This window comes from Lineus longissimus, chromosome 8 (assembly GCF_910592395.1).
Source record: "Lineus longissimus chromosome 8, tnLinLong1.2, whole genome shotgun sequence".
Taxonomy (NCBI): Eukaryota; Metazoa; Nemertea; class Pilidiophora; order Heteronemertea; family Lineidae; genus Lineus; species Lineus longissimus.
Window position 1 is genome coordinate 13,282,861 of NC_088315.1, and position 21,268 is coordinate 13,304,128.

Below are 21,268 nucleotides of genomic sequence, written 5' to 3' on the forward strand. Positions count from 1 at the left end.
ATACTTCACACTCTCTAGAACGAACAGTTTCTGGATATCCACGACCACAATCTCCATCTATATATCCCGCTCCTGATGATCTTTTCTGCACAAGCGTTACGTATTCCGCATCAGGATTCCCTGCACACACTTTCATAGCATCAAGAAATGACAAAAGTTTATGCACACTGTAAAAGTCTGAAAAGGGTCAACAAAATGTCTTGTACAGCATGTGACTGGCTGGCAACGGTTTCGACATCACCAAAATCTGGAAAGATCCATCATTTTGAATGACCAGACTTTTCTGCACAACTGGCACACTATTGGCGATCACAAAGTGCTGACAGAAAATGACAGAATCATCCCAGTTCAACCTGACCCAATCACGTGGAAGCGGGACACTATCAGCAACAGAACTAGCCTCGAAAAAAGTCGGCACTGTCAATATAACTTCAGCAGGTCGATCGTCTGGTTCTAGCCTTGTGCTCATAGTCATAACTGTGTTGCAGAAATTTTCGAGAACTGGATCTAACACACTAACTGGATCTAACACTGACGCCTTCGGTAACCTATCATCTTTCTTGCTCTTGGGACGTGTAAACCTGGACCTTGAACCCTTTTTCTTATTCGGCATGATGGAACCAGACCTAAAGTGAAGAAGTGAAACAGCATAATTTATAACTGGTAAATAAAACAACAAAAATTACAACTGGTAAATAAAACAACAGAGTGAATAAGTTCATTTCATCAGGTGACTCAAATCAGGAATTACAATTATAAGGCCCAGGCCTACTTAAGTTGGGTTAAAAAACAAATTAACCAATACAAATACAACACAAGCTGTTGTGTTATTGTTTACAAAAGTTATCAACACATGGCATACATTGCAGGGAGCCGAGAAATAATGAGTAATGCAGGTAATGTAAACCACACACATAACACAACAGTGGATTTGAGTACTTTTGAGTATGATGCTTTGCATGACATTTTATTTCAACCTGTCATCGAATCTTTTCTAGTATCTGTCATGACCTGTGCATGAAGCCATATACATCCGGGTACTCTACACACTGAACCGCTGAATGGCAGAACCAATTTGAGGAAAACGGGACCAATTTGTAATAATAATAACTCAAGATTAAAAACTTAAAAAGGTACAAGAGTTGATTATTTAGTAAGAAGACAGTTATATCTAATTAGCAAATGTACTATGATAATGAAATTTGCACGATAAACATGCTAACTGCTAACAACAACTTTTCGTCTATCCGAGAATTTTTCGTTTTCTTCAGGCGTTTTTTAGGTTTTTTTTCAGAGACTCGAATAAAACCCGCTCTAACGTCAGTTTGTTTGGTTCAATTTTAACCACACGCGTTTATTAAGTTAGATCAAACCATAAAGAACAATGTGAATCTTCTAAAAAGTCGAATCAACAACGACATCATACTGAACGCCTAACAACAAAAATGTGGAAAACTGCGAGAAGAAAAAAAAATATTTGGACATTTTTCGAATCGCCGTCAAAACTACAGTCTACAAAGATGACCAATTGGTGCAAAACTAATAACATATATCGCAAATTGAAACATACCTAACTGTCCGTGAGATAAAAGTCTATCTTGATTTTAGCAACTCAAAGCGATTCTTGATATCCTTCAGGCAGTAAAAACATGTTTTTGTGAGAGAGATTGAGACGATGACTTTCCGAGTGAACCAAAATGGCGGATATGGCGTAAAAAGTTGGCTTGGGTGTACCACGTGATCCGAGAGAGCGCTGTCCCACCGCACGTCGTTCGAGACGGGCGGTGTCTTTGATGTTGAAACCAGTGACCAGACCCTTGTATAGAAAGACTCTGGCGACAGCGTCAGAATTTCAAAGTACAAGACTATTTTTGATAAAGGTTACCTACCAAACTTCAAAGAAGTATTCCAAATAAGACAGATCATCTTCACTCATCCTATTGTCCTTGAAGATTACCATTGGCGTCGTGGGTGGCAGACTGCGACACTTCGCAGACTTTTGGGACCGGTGGTGTCAAAAAGACTCCCCCGTGCCGGATATGCTCCGACACGGTGTCCGATTGGACTTTTCCCGTCCCCCCCCTATGACGTCGACCCCCACCCCGGTGTCCCCGCCAGTAGACCCCGTCAGGGCGCTTGCCCTTCAATCAGAGGTCCTGTCTCTTCTCAAGAAGCAGGCAGTGAGGCTGGTGGACAACCATTCCTCCCCGGGCTTTTACAGCCACGTCTTCTTGGTCCCCAAGAAGTCGGGGAAGTGGAGACTGGTGATCGACCTGTCCACCTTGAATCGGTTCCTCCGGGTCCCCAGCTTCAAGATGGAGACAACCAGGTCAGTAGCGGTCGCGGTGCAGCCCAACGATTGGGCTATCTCTCTGGACCTTCAGGACGCGTATTTACACGTCCCGGTCCATCCAGAGTTTCAGCCCTTCCTTTGTTTTTTCTTCGAAGGAAAGGTTTATCAGTTTCAGGCCCTTCCTTTCGGCCTGGCTTCTGCTCCGCTGATTTTCACAACAGTCGTCAAGGCATTTGCCGCGCCTTTTCACGCCATGGGCTTAAAGCTCCATTGCTATCTCGACGACTGGCTGCTACGGCACCAGGCTCATCGCCGTCTGGGAAAGCAGGCAAAGTTTCTGCTCGTCACAACCGGACAGGCAGGGTGTTTGATAAATATGGACAAATCAGAGCTGGACTCAGCTCAGGATTATGTCTTCGTGGGGGTGCGATTTCGCACACGAGAGGGCCTGATGTCCCCCCTCCGGACCGAATTCGCAAGATTCGGTCCTTGGTCGGGATTTTTGGTTGTCAGGACAGCGCCACAGCCCGACAGTTTCTGTCACTGCTGGGGCTGCTCAATTCGGCAGCGGACCAGGTTCCTTTCGGCCGCCTGTATATGCGCCCACTCCAGCTCCTCCTGCTGTCGAGTTGGCGTCCATTCACGGACTCCCTCGACCAGCGGATATTTATCGCGGGGTCTCTCCTGGGGGAGGTGTGGAGTTTCTGGGGTTCGGAGACGGAGCTCCTCCGCGGAGTGCAGCTCAGCCCTCCGTCGCCCCAGATGTCCCTATTTACGGACGCCTCCCTTTATGGTTGGGGCGCCCATTTGAACGAAGGGGATCTGACCACCAAGGGCACGTGGTCAGAGGAGGATGCACGTCTCTCGATCAATATCCTCGAGATGCAGGCTGTCATCCTGGCCGTGAGGGCCTTCACGTCTCATCTGAGGGGTCACAGGGTTTCTCTTTTCTCCGACAATTCGACGGTGGTCGCTTATATTCGGAGACAGGGGGGACGAGATCCGACACATTGTGCCGTCTCACTTGGGAGCTCCTGCGGCTTTGTCGCCGCTTGGATATCCAGCTCCTCCCCCGTCACATCCCCGGCAAGAGAAATATCTTGGCCGACGCCCTTTCCAGGTCGGACCGTCTGGTCCAGAGTGGACCCTCCATCGCGAGGTGGTCTCTTGTCTGGGGGCCCTGTGGGATGCTCCGGTCGTGGACTTGTTTGCGACTCGGTTGAACAAGAGGTTCCCCCTGTACTACTCACCCCTCCCGGACGGGGAGGCCTCGGGAGTGGACAGCCTGTCGGCCTCCTGGGACGGCCTCAATGCTTATGCATACCCGCCAACCCCTCTGTTGCTACCGGTACTCAACAAGGTGGCCAGTTCACGGGTCAGACTTTGTCTGATAGCACCGTGCTGGCCGAACCAGGCCTGGTTCCCGGTTCTGCTGGAGCTGCTGACGGATCACCCCCGCCGCCTGCCGGTGTGGGACCGTCTGCTTTATCACCCGATCGGCCGGGTCTATCATCAAGACCCTTCTTTTTACAGGCTTCACGCCTGGAGGCTGTCGGGTATTTCCTCTGAGAGAGAGGCTTTTCGGAAGACGTTATCCGTAAAGTCGCCCAACCTCAGAGACAGTCTACCCTTGATTCATACGATAGCAAGTGGGCTGTCTTTCGAGACTGGTGTCGGGAGCACGGAGTTTCTCCGGTTGCTCCGTCTCTTCCCAACTTCCTAGACTTTTTGAATTTTCTATTCTCGGTCCGGAAGTTTTCGGTTCAAGGAGTGAAAGGTTATCGCTCTGCCGTTTCGGTCACCTTAAAGCTGACTGAATCGTGGCAACCGTCTTGGGATGACGCTGTTTCATCGTTGCTTCGCAATATGTCTTTGGAGCGTCCTCGCTCCATTCAGCTCTCTCCCAAGTGGGACCTCTCGGTGGTCTTAAGGGCTCTCATGAAATTTCCATTTGAACCCATGCATCAGGCAGATTTTAAACATCTGACCTTTAAGACCGTTTTCCTGGCCACGGCACAGCGGCGGTCTGAGCTCCATGCTTTAGCCTTTGATAAATTGGCTTTCACTGAGAGGGGCGCGGTCCTAGAATTTGTCCCAGGCTTTCTGGCTAAAAACCAGGCGCCGCACACCTCCAGGCGCCCGGTTTTTATCCCCTCGTTATCCGCTACGGTCTCTAGAGACCTCCCGGACAGAACTCTCTGTCCTGTTCGGGCATTGAAGTTCTATTCTAATAAGACTAACGAGCCTGCTGTTCGCCTAGGCAGGAAGCACCTCTTTTTGTCTTATAGAGAGGGGTTTACTAGGGAGATAGCTGCAGCCACGGTCGCCAGATGGTTTGTGGCCACCATCCGGATGGCTTATTCTATGACACTCGGTTCTCCAGAGCTTCGTCGCCTTGGCGCCATTACGGCCCACGAGATTCGGGCCATTTCTACTTCGTGGGCCGAGTATAAGGGAGTGGCGAGGTTTTAGATGCGGCTACGTGGAGTTCTCACTCTACATTCTCCCAGTATTATATGCGCGATTGTTCCAGGTTAACAGACGGTATGCTGTCTCTTGGTCCAGTTGTCGCTGCTCAGCACGTGGTCTAGGTGTTTCCCTGCCTAGACCACTCGTCGATTTTCTCTCCTGCTGGCTGTCTTGTCCTCCCTCCTTTTTAAGCGGGGGGGGGGGGGGGGTTGTTCTATAGACTGTCGCCGGGTCTTCGGGCCCGCGCGTTCGCCCCGTCCAGCTGTCCTAGGGTTCAGCCGCCTAGGACTTTTGAGAGTTAGTCAGTGAGGCCGCTCCATTTTATTCTGGGGCGTGCTCTCCTTCTTGTAAAAAAAAAATAATAATAATAAAATTCTTTTTCCACATTGTGTCTCTTGACGATATGTGCTGAGCTTATACCGTGTTGAGGTGGTTTTGTCCCCGTCTAGGAGGGGATGGGTTTTCCCGGTTATGCTTCCCTTTGTTCTCAAAGGGCCTGTTGACCTCTAGCCCGGGTTTTCCCAAAGCATTCTTTCTCTGGGTCCCCTGGTCTCACCCGTTGGGTTCTGCTGCGCAGCTTGGAGACAGTTCACTTCACTACATGGTAAGTCACCGTTTACCCTCCTTCCTTTGGTTGTTGGTATTCGATGCAAAAGTCTGACCTGGGTAGAGTATGAACGACATAAAATTTCCATTTCCTGTGGAAATGTCATTTTATTAGTTCATACCTACCCAGGTCAGACTACCCGCCCTACCTGTCCCCACAGCAACGGGACTTACTCGGTGCGCTCGAGTAATAAGTACTGATTATGGCGGCTCACACGAGGCAGAGGCTGTATAGGGGCGCCGCCTAGGTGTAGCTAAGCGACCTAGCTAAGATATTTCTATTATGAATAGATTATTTCTTCCTCGGGTGTGTCCGAATGGAGTACACATGCAAAAGTCTGACCTGGGTAGGTATGAACTAATAAAATGACATTTCCACAGGAAATGGAAATTACGTCTAGGTTGTTCCAATGATTTCTTCAGGGATTTGTTAGACTACCAAAGGGGTCTATCTACAATAGGACAAAGTCCCGAGAACAAAGTTCGAATAATTGAAGAGGAGTTGGATTATGTTTTACCAATCAAGGAATTCAAAGATCGCCCAGAACTGTGTTACTCTTGGTTTAACATTCGACCAATGTCTAAAACACAAAACAGGCAGAAGAGTTCCACAGTCGACTGGAGTATTTTCAAAGAGCAATTGGACCGCTCAATTAACTTTATGGTCAATAAGCATAATGAAAACTGGTTTGACTATCGAGACAAAAACGTGATAAAAGAGTGGAAAATGATAACAAATAAGTATTTTTGGGGTAACCCCGAGTTTAACAATAAGTTTCTACTTAATTAATTTTTCAGACATTTTCAGACATTTTCAGACATTTTCATCTGAATAAATGAATAGAACTTGGGGTTACACAAAACGACCACGTAATTGGAAAAAAAGATTAGAACGATTTCATAGAGAATTAGAGGCAGAAGTAGAGTCAAAGTTGGAGCCTGAGCCTGAAACCCCTTTAAAACCTGCTGGGCCTGAAAAACCTGCTGAGCCAGAAAAACCTGCTGAGCCTGAAAAACCTGCTGAGCCCAAAAAACCTTTAAACCCTGTTGTGGTCGAAAAACCTTTAAACCCTGTTTTGGTCGAAAAACCTTTAAAATTTAATGTACTTCAAAAACCTGTAGTGTCTGCAAGATCAACACTAAACACTAGAAATGTCAGAATAACTGATTCTAGTTATTCCCACTAATTAAATGGATGGAGACAACAAGGTTTATCCAAATTTAAGTAATTTAAACTCTGAAAGTCAATATAAACTATGAAAGGTCTGAAAAGCATACAGAAAGTAACCCTCAGGCTTTCAGACTACAGCAAATATGTGATGTTAAGAGTTTCTTAGAAAGCGAGATTGAATTTAGAAGAAAGATATTTTCAAAGTACAAAAAAGCATTTAGCGTAATTACTGGCATTAGTCATAGTCTTAATTTTGTAAGCGTTGCGGCTGGCTCAGTTGGTGTGTCTGCACTGGCTGGTGTCATCACCGCACCAATAGGTTTTGCACTTGGTGGAGTGACCATTGGTAGTGCCATTATCTCCTCAGCCCTATGTTGGAAGAAAAAAGATATCCTGAAGAAAATTGAAAAACATGAGAAGATTGGAATGTTGGCAATTTCAAAACTTAACTCCATCAATGATCTGGTAAGTAAGGCCATGAGTGATTCACACATTTCAACAGATGAGTAGATGAGTTTACATTGATTCTCAAAGAAAAGGAAAAATACATTTCCATGAAAAATGCCATCAGAAAAAAACAGAGGGAGGCAAGTTCAGCTGTTGATGTGGAAACTTTAAAGAAGACTTTTTTAGAAGAAGGAAAAAAACAGGCGCAAACAGAGATTATAGCGAAACTGAAGTCACAGTAACTAATCACCATTATCACTATTACCCTCAACCATTATTGGTACCACCATTACCAACACCTGATTTACTGGTGTCACCATTACTGAGATCAGCATTATTGCCATCAGCACCCCCGATGTATGTTGAAAATGTCTGAAAATGTAATTTAATAATTTTTGTTATCCTAAATAGAAATGGTTGATAAAAATGAGAAAATACAAAGAATGGAAGGGCACCGAAGAATGAAGTTAACAAGACAGTCAGACTCGAGTTCTCGTTCACTGCGTTTACCTAACCCTATTCTACTACAAGATACCAAAAAACTTGAATTCGAGGCTAAGGAATTGGAGAGCATAAAGAATGTGAAGGATATCGAAGTGGTAAAAGAATTTGGTAAGCCAGTTGTTACCATTCGTCTGAAAATTAGCAAACCGGCAAAACACGTTTTCGAGTACAGAGGTAAACTGGAAGAAATTCTCTTCAAGCTAACTGATTACCATCATAAAATAAGTATTTCAGTTAAAGCTGAATTTGACAGATCTGGCGAAAAAGGTTATCTATCCTATTCAATCTCCAATGGAAAGCATAATTTCAAGAAACCAGACAATTAATGCCCTAAACAGTCAATTGAACTACATAAAGGCCGCGATTGAGGAACGATACTTCGAAGGAAGCGGCATGAGTTTAAATGAAATCAAGTCGTGCGATCTCACAATATGTTTCTACAAGAAATGTAAAGGCGGTCACTACACTAGTTTACCATTCCGAACTAAAGCTGTCATTAATGTGAAATCAAATGATGAGAAATGTTTTCTATGGAGTCTTTTGGCTGCCAAATACCACGACAGCATTTCGTGTGAGAGGCAAAAAGGTTTTAATGCAACAGAAATTAACCCCTACAAGATGTATGAAAATGAGATTAAGATCAAATCATTTCCTGTGTGTGTTCAAAAGGATATCCCTAAGATCGAACAAGACAATGATATCAAGATTAATGTGTTCAAGTTAGAGAACAAATGGGCTAAAAGCATTTATGCCGCAAAGCTGGAACAACACAAGCACAACAGTCAATGGTAATACAAATCGGACAGAGTTTAGAGAGAACTCAGTGAATGATCAGTGCTCAAATGATACCGGTGTCACTAAAAAACTATTCAAACAGATTGCATCAGCAGTTGGAGTTTACGTTCACTCTGACTATCCACAAATCTACCCCAGTGGGTATCTCTGTTACAGAGGTGCTGATGTAGTTGACGTTTGCTGTAACTGGTTACTCAGAATGGAAGAGACGTTCTCAACTCTACTGAAATGCAACATTCCTCTCATCATGACAGACGAAGATTTGGTGAGATATCCCCAAGAAACAAACTGTTACTACTGCAATGAATTTTTAGGTGATTTAGGTGATTTAAATGATGACAGAGTTCAAGATCACAATCACTACAATGGAAAATACAGAGGTGCTGCTCACAAAGCTTGCAACTTGAACGAGAAGAAAGCCATGTTTGTTCCAGTGTTTTTTCACAATCTCAGTAATTATGATGCTCACCTCTTCATCAGAGAATTGATGTCTAGGTCAAACAAGAAACTGAAGCTTCTTGCTAAAAACGTAGAAGAGTACATTTCATTTGAGTTAGGTTGTTTTAAATTTTTAGACTCTTACAGATTCTTACAGTCTGGATTGGACAACATCACCAAATCGATGGAAGATGCTGACTTTAAGATAACAAGACAGTCTTACCCAAATACTGACGATTTTAAACTATTGAGGAAGAAAGGATCGGTGCCTTATTCATTTTACACATCACATGAAAGTTACAGTGTTACTCACTTAGAGAAGTCTATGTTCTTTGATGAATTGAAGAATGAAATGGCGGATGATTCAGTTTACCTAAAATCCAAAGACATATGGGATCATTTCAAGATCAGAAATCATGGAGAGTTCATCGACCTGTACCTCAAAACAGATGTTCTTTTGTTAGCTGATTTATTCGAGAAATTCAGGGACGTTAATTTAAACAATTTTCAGATCGATCCTTGTCACTGCTATTCAGCACCTGGCTTGACCTGGTTGGCCGGATTGAAACACACAGACATAAATCTCGAACTTCTTACAGATAACGATATCCTACCTACTTTTGAAAAGGCAATAAGAGGTGGAATTTCAGGTGTGATGGGAACAAGACATGTCAAGGCAGATGAACACCACAAACTACTCTACATAGACGCAAATAATCTCTACGGCTGGGCAATGATGGAAAGTCAGCCTTACGGCAGTTTTCAAATGTTTGACGATACCATGATCAAAGCAAACATAACTTATCAGGATATCATGTCAATTCCTAAAGACAGTAAAGTAATAGGATATCTTTTCGAAGTAGATTGGGCTTACCCAGAGGAAATCAAGTTCAAGTCAAAGAACTTTCCATTCTGTCCAGAATCGCTTTTCATAGACGACGAATTAAGTCCTTACCAGAAAGAGTTACTTGGTGATGAGAAGAGGTCAAGGGTAGAAAAATTGATCCTCACACAGAAGGACAAGACCAACTACATCGTGCATTACAGACTTTTACAGTTTTACTTAAAGCAAGGAATGATACTAAAAAAGGTCCATTCTTTCATCAGTTTCAAACAATCAAAGTGGTTGAATTCATACATCAACTTCAACACTAAAAAGAGGATGGCTTCTACTACTGATTTCGAGAAAGATTACTTCAAATTAATGAACAATGCTTTCTACGGAAAGACATGTGAAAACGTAAGGAACAGGGTAGAAATTGAACTGGTGACAGATGGGGAAAGTGCCAAGAACTTCATGGCAAGTCCCAGGTTTTCATCGATTAACATCTTTGACGAAAGTAGCGCGGCAATTTGCATGAGGAAAACATCAATGAAGTTTAACAAGCCAATCTACATAGGAGCTGCAGTACTGGAGTTGTCCAAGCTGCTGATGTATGAATTCTACTACAACATACTTCAACCTTACTTTGGTGAGAAAAACCTAGAACTTCTTTATTTGGACACGGATTCTTTCGTTTTAAAGATCCAAACAGACGATTTAACAGCAGACCTCAAAGAGTTAAAGGATCACTTCGACTTCAGTAATTAGCCAAAGGATCATCCTCTTTACGACACTAGCAAGAAGAAAGTTCCAGGCTACTTTAAGGATGAGCTTGGAGGAGACGAAATGATACAATTTATTGCCTTGAGGAGTAAGATGTATGCGTACAGAACCAAGACTATGTCTGGAGAGCAAGGCTCGACTAAAAATTCAGAAACAAAGAAATTGAAGGGAATCGCTAGTAATGTAGTGAAGAAGTCTATTACATTTGATGACTACGTTAATTGTCTTGAAAACACTAAGACTTTTAATCACAAAATGCGTCATCTGAGATCAGAAAAGCATCAAATGTATCTGGAAGAGATTGATAAGAAAAGCTTAAGCCCTTTCGATGACAAGCATTTCATCTTAGAGGATGGCATCTCTACATTGCCTTTCGGCATGTACTATGAAAAATACATTGATTACAGTGATTTAATGAATGTTTAACCTTAATTAAATAACATTAATTAAATAGAAATGGATTTCATAATTTTTGAGAATGAATGCGATGAAGCCATATTTGAGCTTAACTTAACAGACACATTGAACATAAAATCGATCACTTTGAAAACGATAGCGCTTTACAACTTGTGGTGGGCAAGCGATATCCTGCCAGCGAGTGCCAAAGTATTCATGTTTCTTTACGAGGTGGTAAATGAATGGTTCGGCTTTAAACAAGATTCGTTCAACAAGAAAGGAAAATACTACTCCTCCAAGCCACTTAACTTTTACAGAAAAGAACTATTCTTAAGATCAAATTTGGTTGACAAAGCTAAGACCCTCTACAACAATAAACCTTCTGACATTTTATGTATCGTTCCTGTTGAAGATGGTGATCAGGTACAATACCAGAGATATGAGCTCAATTGTAAGAAAAATAGTGAACAAAAAATGTACAAATCAAGTCAAATTTGAAATCACTGATGAGAATGGTAAAATAGTTAATTTCAGAGGTAGCTCAGTTACTTTAAATTTTGGGAATAGTGTCTTTGAGTAATTCTTGTTGTATCACTTGAATAAATTCTACTCCATTAAACTAAGATTACATGTTTTAGGAGTTGTGTAACACCCTTCTGGTTTACTACCTTCTGGTTTACTACCCTTTAATTTGCTTACTTCTGGTTTACTACCCTCTCGTACTTTCTTGTTAGTTTTAATCTTAGGATAGCAGTAAATGATGACTGCAAAACCAAATGCAGCTAAAATGACATACAGTGTTGTACTCCTGGAACTTCCAGTATTTGTGGTAACCTCAGGCTTATCGAGCTCTGGTTGATTATGAATGCTATGATTTGAACTTTGTTCGGGTTCATTTTCTTTACTGGGTTCATCTTCTTTCCTGTGTTCATCGTCTTCCCCAGTAAACCTCTGCTTTTTTGACTTCTTGAATTCCTGAGATCTTTTACCTAATTCTCGAGACCATGCAATTTGTTTTTCAGTTCTTGCTCTCTTAATGGGCTTTTCACTGTCCGTCACTCGAGCTATGCTCTCGGGCTCTACTCTCTGGACTTTGTTCGGTTCCACTTCCATTTAATCTTATGAAATTTTCATTTTCACTAGCAGATTTTGTTTCTTGACAATGCCCTAAAGTGATCAGTGTTGATAAGGCAAGAGCAGTTAGTGCACCCATTCTCAAACTCAACCATCCTAACCATCTGTCCAATTCATTGGTAACAATGTAATCATTTCTTAGGTCTTCGTACAGCTGGTCTTCGTCATCAACAGGCAAGAAAAACTTTGTTAATTTAGTGTAAGTTTTTAAGACTGTCTTACCAAATGAATCGTTAAGTCTGACAGCCATCTTTGTCTGGTAAATTCTATGGTGTTTCAGTACTTCCTTCTCATTCATTGCGTCTAAGTCATTAAATGTAAACTGTTTATTCAGGAAATCCTTGCTTTTACCTGTTGCAACCAGAACTTCGAGGTCTTGTTTGGCTTTAAGTCCATTTTCAGTTAAATTAGCTTTAAGGCCATTTTCAGTTAAATTCTGTTGACTGCTATTTGTCACCAGTTGGCAACTAGGGTTAACTAGGCCTTGACTAGTGTTAACTAGACCTTGACTAGAACTGACTAAATTTGAACTATTTAACGCCTTGTTAGAAGCTTGTTGCTTTGTTGTGTAATTCTGCTGGTAATTAGCAGTGTTCTGTTGAAAGTTAGCTGCATTCTGTTGGTAATTAGTTGCAATGGGATTAGCTAGATTTGAACTAGAATTAACTGAATTTAAACTAGAATTAACTGGAGTCACTCCATTAACTGGGATTACTCCGATTTGTTTCATTTGCTGCTCAATTATCGTTGATGTCTGATTATTCATTTATTTGAACGGAAAATCCCTTCCAGGAAAAGTCCTACTTACCAGAAAGAGGATATCTAGATCCTGGACAGAATTGCAAGTTCTAGACTACATGGTAAAGGGTAACATTTACTGGTATCTTGCACCTCTAATGCCTTCAATTAAATTCTACTTTGTTTATCGATTGCTTGTTCATTTTCATATTCAAGCCTGTAATTTTTGAAGAAAATACTTCCTAAGAAACCAGACCATAGAGATCTCAAATCATCCAGTCGGTCCTTATCAGTTGGATTCGGTTTCAATACTACATAATCAATTTTCAATGCTTTAAATGCTTGGTGTAAAAACAGCTTGTAATCTATATTAATTTTAACTCCCCTGTAATGAAGATATTTGAGGAATGCCAAGAAAACCATTCTGAGATCTGTGAAATTTTCTTTGGTCAACTGAGGTTTACCAATTGCTCTGTTAATGAATTCAATTTCTAAATAAGTGTCACACTCTAGACCAGGTAAGACATCATTGGGTTTGAGTTTAACAATACCAAATCGCAAGGCATTAAGGACTGTTTTTTCATAGCTGGCCGCACAGAGCCATTTTCTTGGACTTGAGAAGTAAACCTTAATCCTATTTTCAATAAAATGTTTCAAATCATTTACCAATAAATCTGACAGACGTGTCTGGCCAAGGTTTATGATGATGTAGTCAAAGTAACGTGTTTTGTTCTCAATAGTGATTTCTGAATTCTTAAAGTCATCACTGTAAGTGGTCGAATTGCAATTCCTGCAGTATGTGTAGAGTTGCTTGGCCGGTCTGTCAAAATTCAATTTTTTCTGGCATTCAAAAAGTGTCCATAGTTATGGCACAATTGAGCATCACTTCCTGTGAATGTATCATACTGCTTCATAGGTGTTACCTGAGTAATAGGTGTTACTGTAAGATCGAGCTCTACTCTGTGAACTTTGTCCGGATCTTCTTCAGAGATTGTCATTAATGGTTCAACCCTTGGTCTAATGTAACCATTTTGTTTCATTTGACTGAAATACTGCATTTGACTGTTTTCATCACTATTTCTGTATTGACTGAAATACTTCTCTAAAGAGACATAACTGTACATTCTTTCACTCATGATTTAGAATAAAAAAAATCATTAAGTAGTAAACTTGCTTTTATTCTTGTGACATTTCGAGCACTTGACCAGTAGATATCTGTGTCCATTTGAAGTAATATGATGAGTTAACTTACCCGAATTACCTGTAATTTCCTTACATCTAAGGCAATAGATCTTTTTCATATTTAATTAGCAGAGGATATCTTTAACCAACTTAAGTAAGTAATAGGGAACCTTGTCATTTTATCCATTTTACGTATTTGGTAAGTTTGGTAGGTTTTGGGAAAAAACCAAAGACCCCCTGTGTTTACAGAAATTATCCATGTTGGGTTTTTGGTAGTGTTTGTGGTGTAAAACAGTGAATTCTTGCCAAATTTACATGAATAATGATGAAGGGTGAAGTTTTATGCCTGTTGGTGCCGATTAGCGGCAAAGTTAAGAAATATTCACTTTAGTTTGTTACCACCCCAGTTGGTAACCGCGCTGGTCAGTTTCGATAGCAACTCAACCTAATTAGCATATTGCGAGGGTTTTCCCCGGCAACTAGGTCATCACCTACGTCATCCGAGAGTTTGGTATGCGAGGAATGTTGTATGACGTCAATTCAATTATTGTTTATGCATTCTTGGCGTTGGTCTGGGGGTATATAACGTGGGTCCTCTGAGCATTTGGCAGAACCAACCAAGGGAGCTTTCCTGATTGCTGAAGGAAGCAACAAAGTTAAATAGCAAGCCAGCTAGCGCTAGCAAGTGTCGTACTAACAGTAACCGGTGAAACTTCTGCCCGAAGTTCAGAGCCCGAGTATATTCCAACTGACCAAGCCAAGTCCAAGTCCTCAAGCCTATTGTCCCCATTGAAACCCTGGTTCAGGAGATTTCTGGCGAGATAGATCCTCTGCCGACAAAGATTGGTGTATGTCCGTGCCGTTTGCAGTTTGAATATACAAGTTTAAAGACGTAAAAGTTATCTTACTTTCTTGCAAAGATTATTCTCAGTAGCAGCATCAGGGAGCTGACCCAGGCGTCAATTTTGAGATTGGCACCGCAACAATGCCCACGATTCCAGGATTAGTCGTAGATAGTCGTACATGGGGTTCCCTATTACTCATTATGGGTGATATTTAACACTGAATTTGACTGCAATTACCACTGCTTTACACTGCCATCAAGTCTTAATCTCAACAGTCATAAAGCAGTGGTTTTCAGTCATGTTGAAAATGCCACGGGTTTCGATCAGAGTTGGAGAAGTGGAAATCAGTGGTCTTTCAGTCATAGGCAGTTTTTTTGAAATACGTCATTCAAATGATATGCAAGGGGCAGTGCTTTGCAGTGGTCTTTCAGTCAAAATTGGTGGTTTTAAAACATTAAGAAAAAATGATATGGATAAGACATTCATATGCAGTGGGGGTTTCTGTCAAAAGCAGTGTGATGCAGTCATTTTCAGTGCACTGCCTTTCGGTGAGGGTATTCACAGCAGAAAGACTAAACGCCCAGTAATTGTCAGATTTTAAGTTGGAAATTGTCATCTGGTCAAAAGTCGCAAAACGGCCTCGATCCTACCTGTCTCTGTAATGTACTGAACGCGCTACACGTAAGGCATTGCCCTAAGGCATTGCAGCCAAGGCTGATAAAGTGATGGCCATTTTGCGAATGTATATAGTGTGTACCTTCACTTCAAAACATAGTTCCAATCTAAATTTTTCATAACGAGCAGTTAGAAAGTGGTATTTCCCTATATTTTGATTCTCAATGTCAGCATGTCGTTTTGTGGGGTTATTTTGTCTAATTCTAATTAATATTGCCAATAAAAGACACGTAGAGAAACCCAGATTCATGCGCTCAGTTCATCTACGTACGGTAGACGTTTTAACAGAAAACCAGGGTGAGTTTTCTCTGTATTTTCTCTTGATTTGCTAGACACTTGGCCATGACAACTGTTATTTGAAAAGTCTAAGTATAAAATGACTCCCGTAGCTTGTTTACGTAGGAAGTGTAACTGTTTTTGGCTTTCTGTCTCGTTAAATTTGCTCAGTCATTGAGTGGAAGTCGAAGATCAAAACACACATGAACGCCATAGTACATTTTATACACAAAACAGTGTTGCCAAAAATTCTTCCCAATCATCAGAATGAAATAATCGTAATACTTCACAATTATCTATTACACATAGATTTAACAACTACAGGAGAATGACTTTGAAATCCAGACGAAACTTTGTTATAAGAATAGCCTCTTTGTATTTATAAACATCATCGATGTAATCAAAACAAACCCGAACGCTAGATGAACATACATGGCGGACCGCTCCACAAGAAGTTGACGTTTTCTCATGTTTCAAAATAACAATGATATCATACACCTTTGATTGTGACACTCGTCAGAGTACACAAATAATAGCAACGAAGTAGTCTGCTGGAATTGCGAGGTATTTTTAACGAACAATTAAACTGCCATTCTCAGTCTATGCTGATACGGAAAACCGTGAGGAGCTGCATGAACCATACATTACCATACATTACAGTTACATACCCGATTATGGTACATTAACAAATGCAATACACTGCAACATAATGCAGGGAAGTAAAGTCTGCATTGCAAGCCATGTGTCCAAACTTTACCAAGGTGAACGTCAGTAAAATAAGGGTGAACTTTTTCAAATTTATTAACTTTATTTTATCCCCAGCCCCCCCCCCCCCAACCGGTTCACTAGTTTTTCACAAAAGTTTTGATCTTTTTTTGTACATTTATGTTTTACCTTATCTCCAACATGAACAGCAAGCCATACAGGGTTGTATATCCTCTCACGGTTTTCGCGTATCGGGACAGACTACTCATTGTTTTTGTAACATAATCGGGAATGTTCATATGTTGATAATAAATGTCTTATTTTGATGGGGTCTTTTTACAAAGTGATATTTTTTCTCGTGTTTACAGGATGATGCAGTCTATAATCTACGAATCATTCTGGCGGTCTCCACTGGCAAAGTGGTGTTGCTGTGCATGCTGTGGAACTAGTGACACGAAACCAATCAACCAGTCAGCCTTGAGATTGACAGGATCAGGAAAGAAGACGCAGTATCTTAGTTGATTTGTCCTTCACGTTTTGGTCTTGTTTTACTGTATTATACAAGTTGATTGAATAAAGAAGCCTTGAAATTGAATAGGCATCTCTGAATTTTTATTCATTATAATATTAAAAAATAAAGCTTGCCTATTAAACCTAAACTCTTGAACATGCAACCTTTTACCCTTATACTAGTGTCATGCTCGACCTTAGGTCGAGTTAAAATTCCTACCCCTTAACTGTCGCGCTCGACCCTGGGTTGAGAGAGGGGGAAATGCCTCAGAAAATGAATTATCCACGGCGCAATTGGAGTCCTTTATGTTTAGTTTATCTGCCAGTGTAAAGACAGCACTGCGTCTGATCATTTGATACCAGGAAACCGAATTGTTTCTACATGAAAATTTCCCGCAACTTGCACCTTTTAGAAGATGTCAGGCAAGGGGTATGGTGATGTAAGAGACGTCATCATGCCTCATGTCACAATCAAGTAAGAGACCGCATTATCGCCTGAGTGATATGAGACAAGAGGGCGTTGTCACAATCAAGTAAGTGACCACATTGTAGCCTGATCGATATAAGAGAAGAGCGTTATGTATGAGACGTTATCATGCCTGATGTCACAGTCAAGTAAGACTTCGTTGTAGCCTGATTTATATAAGAGAAGCGGGTGATGAAAGAGATGGCATCATGCTTCATTTCACAATCAAGTAAGAGACCGCATTGTAGCCTGATTGATATGCGAGTAGAGAGGGTGATGTTAGAGACGGCATCATGCCTCATGTCACAATCTAGAGACTGCATTGTAGCCTTATGGGAGGGAATAGGGCAGTGTCACAAGAACTAATCTAAACTTAAGGTAATGAAGGAGAGATTTGCACTGACATACTTTTATGACCTTCTGCCCTACTTTAAGACTGTTATAGCTAAAGTAGTCGTGTTTGGTATCGAACTAAAGACAATGAACAGTAGGTTTGTGCTAACCCATTTTCGTTACCAACTGACCTACTTGGAGACTGTTACAGCGAAAGGTGTCATCCGTGTTTGATATCAAACTAAACGTTTTTAAGAGTAGGTTTACCCTGATATATTTTTATGACTCACTAAACAACTTGAACACCGTTTGAGGAAGGCAGTGGTGTTAATGGTATCAAACTAAAGGTATTGAAAGGGCAGTTTTGCGCTGGCCTGCTTAAACACAGTGGGAGCAAAGGCACTGAAGGTATTGAAGAGCGGATGTGACAAAAGAACCCCTCAACTACTTCATTCACTGCAGTTCAAATAGAACCTTCACAACTGTCATCCACCCTAAGGGACCAAATTCATTAGACGTATGTAACTTCTCCCTGATTAGTTATAGGGCCTATTCATATTCTGTGAAGATTTACATGAATGACCAGAATCTGTCTATTCAGTAGTTAAACGATGTTTTAAGCTGAACGCCCTTCATGAATGTGGCCCCATTTGTCTAAGCTTGATTCCATCTAGTCTGTCCACATCACCCTATCTACCATAAACCTACATTCTGGTACTCCGATATATTACTTGCTTCATTTTCTTGTCATTCATCTCATTCCTTGCTATTAAATTCCGCCAGCGTAGCTATTCAGGCCGCCAGGCCTCTAGTCCTATTCATAAAACCCTGCTAAGATCATTGGCAGGTAATTGTCAACTAAGATTTTGTTAGTTGTTAGCTAGGCATTTGGCCTTTGTCCCAAACCACATACCACAAGGTTTCACTATCAATAGAGGATGGCATGTAAGAATTTTGTGTGTGCCTTTCGTCTAAATATCAACATCTAAAATAATTTGTACCTCCGCATTAGATCGACTGATTTTGATTCCCTTTGCAGCACATGGTTGGAATTGTCTATTTTTTCCCTATAGGCTTTTTTTTGATGTTGCAGGGTTTGATTTGATTTTGAGAATTAAAAAAGGCCCCAAAATAAAAAAATATACCCGGGTGATTAAATTATGTTTTTCCACGTTTTTGAGTTTTGCTGGAAACTAGAGTTACTTCTAATACTTTTAGTGAAAAGAAATTCTCATTTAATGTTCGTGATATTGTATGATATTTTAGGATTTTTCAATGTCATTGAATACTAGAGGGGGTAACATGAGGTAAAATAAGTATGTGTCTGAATGTCCTGTTCTCTTCTCATCATACGATGCAACTTTGCCAGCTCCTGAATTCATCTTGCCTCTGAATCCAAGGTAGAATTGACAAAATTAGTTGCCAACAAGTGACTTAGAGAAACCCAAGAGCACCTCTAAATTTAGCAGACAACTTAGCACCAAACTAAGCTTAGCGGGGTTTTATGAATAACACTTAGTATCCAACTACGCTTAGTTGGCAGCTAGGTTCCAAAATAGTTGCCAACTAGGCTTAGAAGGCTTTTATGAATATGGGCCAAGGTGATCAGACCATTTTTCTTTCAAACAAATGTCAATGGTAACATGTATCTGCAGATGATCAGTGATGACATTTTACCGCAACTGGAGCAGCACTTTGAGCGACAGGTTCATTTGGTCTTCAGACGTATCTGGTGGGCCAAAGACGGGGCTTAATTGTGGTGAGTGAACGACTGAGAGAACTTTTTGGAGACTGAGTCGTCGCCCTCAACCATGCAGTGTAATTGGCGGCCAAATCACCTGATCTCACACCAAGTGACATTTTTCTTTGGGGATACATGAAAAACAAGGTGTTTGCGACTCCTCCCGGTGATCTGATTTGGTTTGGCCTTGCAGGGCAGAATTCAACACGAAGTTGATGTTTTATGTGGGAATTCAGCAATGGTCAGACAAGCAGTTCAGGGCATGCTCCATCGCTGTGTTGTAAGAGGAGGAGGGAATGTTGAAGATGTGGGAGCATAAAAGACAAGATTGGAAGATATTTGAATAAAGCCGTAAAAATTCCTGAGAAAATCGTGTTCGTTTTTATCTTTTTATTAAGTTGGTAAACGTACAATTTGAACGTATTCATTCAACTTGCACTTATTACCCAAACTTGGACATTTTGGATTTGAGCTTGTCATTTTCAATTACAATTTACTCGAACATGCGAGACCGCAATTATGCAAGAATGGTATTAATGTAAAGCTGAGGATCTCCTCTTCATTAGTAAACCACATGTAGCTTGTCAAACTAAATTGTCAGGATTTTTGGCCACCGGTACGGTGAGTCTATACAACACTGCAGTGTCTGTCGTCGTCGTCGTCCGTCGTATCCTATTTAAAAAAAAGTGGCACGTTTCTTAACCGCTAAAGCTATGGACTTAAAACTTTGTATGCATGACCCCCTAGGTCAGATGACCTTTGACAGTGAATTTCGGTCTGGTCTGATTCTTAACTTGGCCATCAGGGGACCAAAACTGAAAACATAAATAGTATGATATCTCACTTATTTGTGATTTGTTTTTGATGACATTTTTATTGGGGGTACTCCTAGCAAGGATATATCACATATTGTACGTGTTTTTGATTTGACGTACTTTTCAAGGTCACATAGGTCAATTGGCGTAAATTAAGTCCGTTTAAGTGTAACTATGGCACGTTTCTTAACCACTAAAGCTATGAACTTGAAAATCGATACACATAGCTCCCTACGTCATGTTACCTCTGACACCGAATTTCGATTTGATCTGGTGCTCAACTTTGCCACCAGAAGGCCAAAACTAAAATAGGTAAATGTGCAATATCTCATTTATTAGTGACTTGTTTTTAATGATATTCGTATGGTACTTACTCCAAGCAACGATACATCACATGTCATACCGACTTTGGTTTGACCTATATAATATACATGTGCAATGTTTGTTAACCAGGATGAATTCCAAAGCGCCAAATATCTATACGGTGAGCACAATGGCGCCTGGCCGTTTCTTTCTATCTACCCATAGGCCTTTCCCTAAAAAAAATTTAAGCCAAATCTGAGACGGTCATATATAACCCTCTAATAGAAATCCACCTGATTCTTATAAAAAATGGCTTTTAGTATATTTTGGTGAAATGATCTATTATCCTCCGTACATGTCCTCAATTCTTCTTTGCAGGTTTACGACCTCCTTCTTGAAGGTATGCAAGCCAAGATGAGATCAACATATGGTAACAAAACGGCGTTTGATTCAGCTTGGGACTTCACGCAATATGAGGTGACAATGAAAGATAATATTAGTCTAGTGGTGTGAAGGAATATAAGAATATATGTATTGTGGTGGTAGGAATCTAGGTAATTCTAAGCTATTTTAACAAAAGCCCTTACAGGCCTTTTTGTCTCAAATTAGCTTAGAAACCCCTAAGAACCAGACACCACAATACATATATTCTATCATTCTTCAGTGAAGCGTTGCAGTGAAATGGTGAGGGAATACTAGAGTTCAATGGGTTAATGTAATCATGACTTACTGTATTCCAACAGAAAGTACACGTCAATAGCTTTTTTCCGTGCATTTTACCTGATATATGATGTTGGCACTGTTCACTGCATGTACATAA

The 21,268-nt window shown here is 40.9% G+C and overlaps 1 protein-coding gene across 8 annotated transcripts in view; it reads left to right on the forward strand.

Moving 5' to 3' along the window:
- Nucleotides 1–21,268, forward strand: part of LOC135493048 (tetraspanin-18B-like) — a 228,892-nt gene that overhangs the window by 141,394 nt on the left and 66,230 nt on the right. For 7 of the 8 annotated variants that reach the window (XM_064779889.1, XM_064779892.1, XM_064779884.1 and 4 more), the window contains one exon: nt 20,827–20,925. The exons of the other annotated variant lie outside the window; for it this stretch is intronic. In XM_064779889.1, coding sequence (XP_064635959.1) covers nt 20,827–20,925 — 99 coding nt within the window. The remainder of the gene's footprint in view (nt 1–20,826; nt 20,926–21,268) is intronic. 8 annotated transcript variants of the gene reach the window in all.